At 52.2% G+C, this 1,587-nt stretch overlaps 1 protein-coding gene across 1 annotated transcript; it reads left to right on the top strand.

Moving 5' to 3' along the window:
• LOC148382968 (uncharacterized) lies at positions 1 to 1,118 on the top strand. Its single transcript, XM_088360870.1, has 2 exons — positions 1 to 378; positions 514 to 1,118. Exons 1-2 carry the CDS (start codon positions 1 to 3, stop codon positions 865 to 867), a joined length of 732 nt encoding a protein of 243 aa, XP_088216996.1. The 3' UTR covers positions 868 to 1,118.
• Positions 1,119 to 1,587: the final 469 nt, after the last annotated feature.

The raw sequence follows: 1,587 nt of genomic DNA, 5'->3' as shown, positions 1-1,587 counted from the left end.
ATGAAGCCCCTGAGCCTGGCTTTAAAGCCTCAGGTGGTGCGTGTTGGCGACAAAATCTCCGCCAGCATCACGCTGAGCACGGGGGCCCCCCAGGGCTGCGTGCTCAGTCCGTTGCTCTTCACCCTGCTGACGCATGACTGCACTGCGACCTACAGCGAAAACCGCATAGTGAAGTTTGCTGACGACACGACTCTGGTGGGTCTCATCACGAAGGGCGACGAGACTCGGTACAGGTCGGAAGTTGACCTTCTGACCACGTGGTGCAGGGACAACAACCTCCTGCTGAACGTCAGTAAGACCAAGGAAATCATTGTGGACTTCCGGAAGGGTCACACAACACACCTGCCGCTGATCATCGACGGTGCTGTGGTGGAGAGGGTGAGCTGCACCAAGTTCCTGGGGGTGCACATCAGTGAGGACCTCTCCTGGTCCGCGAACACCTCGTCACTGGCAAAGAAAGCTCAGCGCCGCCTGTATTTCTTGCGGAAGCTCAGGCGTGCATGTGCTCCTCAGGCAGTCCTGTCTACATTCTACCGTGGCACCATTGAGAGCGTCCTCACCAGTTGCATCGCTGTCTGGGGTGGTAACTGCACTGAACAGAACTTGAAGGCCCTGCAGCGCATAGTGAATACGGCTGGTAAGATTATTGGTGCTTCGCTTCCCTCCCTGAAGGACATTTACACCTCCCATCTCGCCCGCAAGGCAACCTCGATTGCCAGAGATGTGAGTCACCCGGCTCACTCCTTGTTTGACCTTCTGCCCTCTGGGAAGAGGTACAGGAGCCTGCGCTCCCGCACCACCAGACTCGCCAACAGCTTCTTTCTCCAGGCTGTTAGGGCCCTGAACTCGCTACCCCCTTCTGCGTAGCGTGCGGCACTGTTGCGCTATTTTCGGGAATGTCTGCTGTACGCGTTTTTACGCTCCTCTTAATTAATTATTTATTTATTTATTGTTGTGTTATTTATTCATTATTTATTCAGCACACTTTTGTTATACTTGTTTACTGTTTGTCTGTTGTGAGCCATGTCTTGTCACCGTGGGATAGGGGGGAACGAAATTTCGGTTTCTTTGTGTGTCTTTGGCATGTGGAGAAATTGACAATAAAGCTGACTTTGACTTTGACTTTGACTTTACTTTGAAAGCCTAGCTCCAGTATGAAGCCCCTGAGCCTGGCTTTAAAGCCTACTTTGAAAGCCTAGCTCCAGTATGAAGCCCCTGAGCCTGGCTTTAAAGCCTACTTTGAAAGCCTAGCTCCAGTATGAAGCCCCTGAGCCTGGCTTTAAAGCCTACTTTGAAAGCCTAGCTCTACTCCGAAGCCCCTGAGCCTGGCTTTAAAGCCTACTTTGAAAGCCTAGCTCCAGTATGAAGCCCCTGAGCCTGGCTTTAAAGCCTACTTTGAAAGCCTAGCTCCAGTATGAAGCCCCTGAGCCTGGCTTTAAAGCCTACTTTGAAAGCCTAGCTCTACCCCGAAGCCCCTGAGCCTGGCTTTAAAGCCTACTTTGAAAGCCTAGCTCCAGTATGAAGCCCCTGAGCCTGGCTTTAAAGCCTACTTTGAAAGCCTAGCTCCAGTATGAAGCCCCTGAGCCT

The sequence above is a fragment of the Syngnathus floridae genome, chromosome 18, assembly GCF_059516105.1.
Source record: "Syngnathus floridae isolate MCC-2025c chromosome 18, RoL_Sflo_1.0, whole genome shotgun sequence".
Lineage (NCBI taxonomy): Eukaryota > Metazoa > Chordata > Actinopteri > Syngnathiformes > Syngnathidae > Syngnathus > Syngnathus floridae.
This window is presented reverse-complemented; position numbering and strand designations above follow the sequence as displayed.

What these genes read in the sequence shown, in the direction of transcription:
- LOC148382968 (XM_088360870.1), top strand. Translation starts at nt 1, where the DNA reads ATGAAGCCCCTGAGCCTGGCTTTAAAGCCTCAGGTGGTGCGTGTTGGC. An exon ending in ACGGTGCTGTGGTGGAGAGG is followed by an intron (nt 379 to 513) that starts GTGAGCTGCACC and finishes TGTGCTCCTCAG; the next exon opens with GCAGTCCTGTCTACATTCTA.